The sequence below is a fragment of the Frankliniella occidentalis genome, unplaced genomic scaffold (genome assembly GCF_000697945.3).
Source record: "Frankliniella occidentalis isolate FOCC.00 unplaced genomic scaffold, Focc_3.1 Scaffold35, whole genome shotgun sequence".
NCBI lineage: Eukaryota > Metazoa > Arthropoda > Insecta > Thysanoptera > Thripidae > Frankliniella > Frankliniella occidentalis.
This window is the reverse complement of record NW_026267165.1, coordinates 923,601-926,845: the sequence shown is the minus strand read 5'-3', so window position 1 is coordinate 926,845 and position 3,245 is coordinate 923,601. Positions and strand designations below refer to the sequence as shown.

The following is a 3,245-nucleotide window of genomic DNA, read 5'->3' as shown; positions in this document are numbered from 1 at the left end:
ACGGCCCGCTAACGACACCGCGGCCGCGAGCCGCGCCGCTCTCTGCTGGCTCTCTCGGCGCGGAGCTCTGATTCGCCGCTCGGATAAGGACAGAGTCCCGCAGGCCAGTATAATAACGACCTTAACGAGCGTGTTTTGTCTGCTTAACTTGTTTACCCGCCTGATGGCATCGCGTCATGGCGGCCGGCTCGACGCGGCCCTCGCGCCGGCGGCTCCGGCGCCTTCCGGGATTCGGGGGAGGGGACGACAAGTAGTGCACGCCGGCGAAGAGACTCACCTCCGGGGAAACGGTGCGGGAAGATGCGGCCGTGGCGCGACAGCAGCCACGGGTACAGCGGGTACGAGTCCTTGGGCGGGCCGCCGGCCAGGTGCGGGTGCTGCAGCTGCGCCGCGCCGGGGTGGTGCACGCCGGGGTGCGCGGGGTGCATCAGGTGCGGCTGCAGGTGCGGTTGCAGGTGCGGGTGCGGCTGCAGGTGCGGGTGCAGCTGCGGCGGCACCATCAGGTGCGGCTCGGGCCGGTACAGCCCGCGCAGCAGGAAGGGGTGCGGGTGCGGCGGGCTGCCGTGCGCGGGCGAGTGCGCGGGGCTGTGCGCGGGGGAGTGCGGCGGGCTGGGGCTGGCGCCGCCGCCGGGGCTGAGCGGCGAGCCGAGCGGCGAGCCCTGGTGCTGGTGGTGGCCGAGGTGGCCGTGCGGCAGCATGAGCGCGCCCGCGCCGGGGAGCGCGGCCGACTGCGCCGCCTGGATGCTCAGCAGCCGGGCGCGCATCTCGTCCTCCTCGTCCAGGGTGGAGTCCGTCGTCCGGGAGGCGGGCGACAGCGGCGACCCGGACGGCGGCGAGGTGGTCGACCTGGCGTACGGGTGCGGTGGCGTGGCCTGGCGCGCGCTCAGCGGCGAGCTCGGCGAGCCCCTCCGCACCACATTGTTGTTCTCCTTCTTCGTGTTGTTATTGTTGTTGTTGTTGCCGACGATGAAGTCGATGCTGAAGTCAGCCTTGGGCTTGGCGGGGACGCACATGGTACTTCTCTCCGGAGCAAGAGGCATCATGATCCGAATAGCCGGAATCAAAGGCACATATCACTCGCGGGTCACTCACTTGCTCACTCACTGGCACACACTCGTTGCACTCGCTGCACTCACTGAGGTCGCTCTGGACAACACACACAACCTGTCTGCTCGGCAGCACGCACTCGACTGAGTCCCCAGCCTGCCTGTCTGGTCCGGTCCGGCTCGGCCGGCTGCCCCCCTTCCCCCCGCAGCCTCCCCCGGACCGCGGCGGTGGAGGGGGAATGCCATCCCGCCAGCCCCGCCCGCTCCTGCCGCGGCGGTGGTGGCGGCGCCGCCCCATTGGTCGGCGGGCCGCGGGGGGCGGGGCCTCCGCCGCTCGGCCTGCCGCCCCCGGGCCGCCCCCACCACCACCCGCCGGCCGCACTCGTGCTCCGGGGCTGTCCGTCGTTATTACAATACTAAACGCAGATACGGGCCGGCCAGAGAGCGTTTTGTCCGGGCCAACAATATGGTGGCATTATGCACTTGAATTATGTTGTTTGTTCTTTGATTTACTGGTGGCGAGCTGGTAAACGATGCTGGCCGATGCATCTGCATGCTGGCTCGACACCTCTCTCGCCCTCTTCTTCTTTATCTTTCTCTCCCTTCCCTTTCGTCCTCCTTCGTCCTCCCACTCGCCCACATTATAAGAACCCTCGACGCCAGATCGCGCGATGCCAAGACCAATAGAGCATTTAGATTAAGCCTGAATGGGCAGTGTGCCCGCCTCTCGCCTCTCGTGCTTCGCCTGGCCGGAGCGAAGCTGTTGCGTCCAGCCTACGCCCTCTGTCACTACACGTTAATGAGAGGAAAGCGTCGTCGCTTAACCGTCTCGTTTCCCTCTCCTTCTCTGTCTTCTTCTTCTTCTTCTTCTTCTTCTTCTTCTTCTTCTTCTTCTTCTTCTTCTTCTTCTTCTTCTTCTTCTTCTTCTTCCTCGCTTCCTCTCTGCGCTCCTCGATGTCCTCTGTCTCCTACACTTATTGACGTTTCAAAATAACGCATGTTGGATATGTGTCGGAAGTTGGAGGGGTTGGTTCCGAACAAAGTCCATCTCAAAGTGGTGCGCTCCACTCCCAGCCTCCCCGTCCTGCCGCGCCGTTCAGCGTCATTGGCTGTGCCGGCAGAAGCGCGGGGGCAACAAAAGGTGTGCGATTCCGAGCGGGGGGACACGCGAAATCGAAACGAGCAGCGTCGCTAAATTAGCTTAAAAGCAGCGCGCGCCGCACACGGCCAATTTGGTGCTACATATATGTGAGCGCGACATGCAATTTATATACGAGCCGGTCGGGGTACTTACGGTAGTGTCGCTGCCGGCGAGTCAGCGCCGGGGCGGCGTTCCCACGGCGGAAGGGGGTGCGAGAGAGACAGTGGACTACCCGCTGCCTCGTTAGCAGAGAGAGAGACTGGGGCTGGGGGAGTGGTTGTACAGGGGTGACTTCTCCCAGCTTTTCCCCCTCGTCTTGAACGTACCGTCTCGACCGATTCCAATTACGATCCCAACACGTTAATGTTAGCTTCAGTACCTCGACCTCGGGTCATGCAGGTGACACCTACTCGTATCTGTGTTCGCCTTCTACAAACGGTGCGACACTAACTCACTGCGGCCGGCTATACGTGCAGCAGCAGCCTGCAGGCGAGAAGAAAAAGAGAAAAGAAAACAAGAAAAATAAGCACCTCTCGCGGGAGGTGGTATTTGAACCCCCCGCAGAGCACCAGGCCCTGCCTGCACGAACGGGGCGGGGGTCCCAGAGACTGAGTGAGCGGTCAAGGGATCGACAGTCTACGTCCGCCTTGCATAACGCCTCTCTCTCTCTCTCTCTCTCTCTCTCTCTCTCTCTCTCTCTCTCTCTCTCTCTCTCTCTCTGCCTCAACACCTCCCCCGTTATCGTGACAAAGCGCGCACGCCAGATGGCTGGAGCGCACTAGTACGGCCCGCGACGCCAAACTTGGTCCCCGGAGCGGGAGCGAAGGTGCCCAGAACGTGGCGAAGCGAGCCGCGCTTTGGCGGAGCCGACTGTTCCCCTGTCGTCTTCCTTCGCACCTGCGGCCGCCACCTCCGGGTCCCTTTTGTGCCGCAGTGTCTGCCTGTTGTTCGGGCCGGGGCCCCCGGAGCCCCCCTACAGATATTGATTGACTTCGCTGGGGGGCGGCATGAGGCGCTGCGGCTGCGTCTGCTGCGGCCGCTGCTGCGAGCTGTTGTGT

General features: G+C 63.6%; 1 protein-coding gene across 1 annotated transcript in view; it reads right to left on the bottom strand.

Moving 5' to 3' along the window:
• LOC113212621 (homeotic protein empty spiracles-like) overlaps positions 1 to 1,225 on the bottom strand; it is a 3,037-nt gene extending 1,812 nt beyond the window's left edge. Inside the window, exon 1 of the mRNA XM_052266042.1 lies at positions 157 to 1,225. Coding sequence (XP_052122002.1) covers positions 157 to 1,043 — 887 coding nt within the window. The 5' untranslated portion in view covers positions 1,044 to 1,225. The remainder of the gene's footprint in view (positions 1 to 156) is intronic.
• Between the last annotated feature and the right edge of the window lie 2,020 nt (positions 1,226 to 3,245).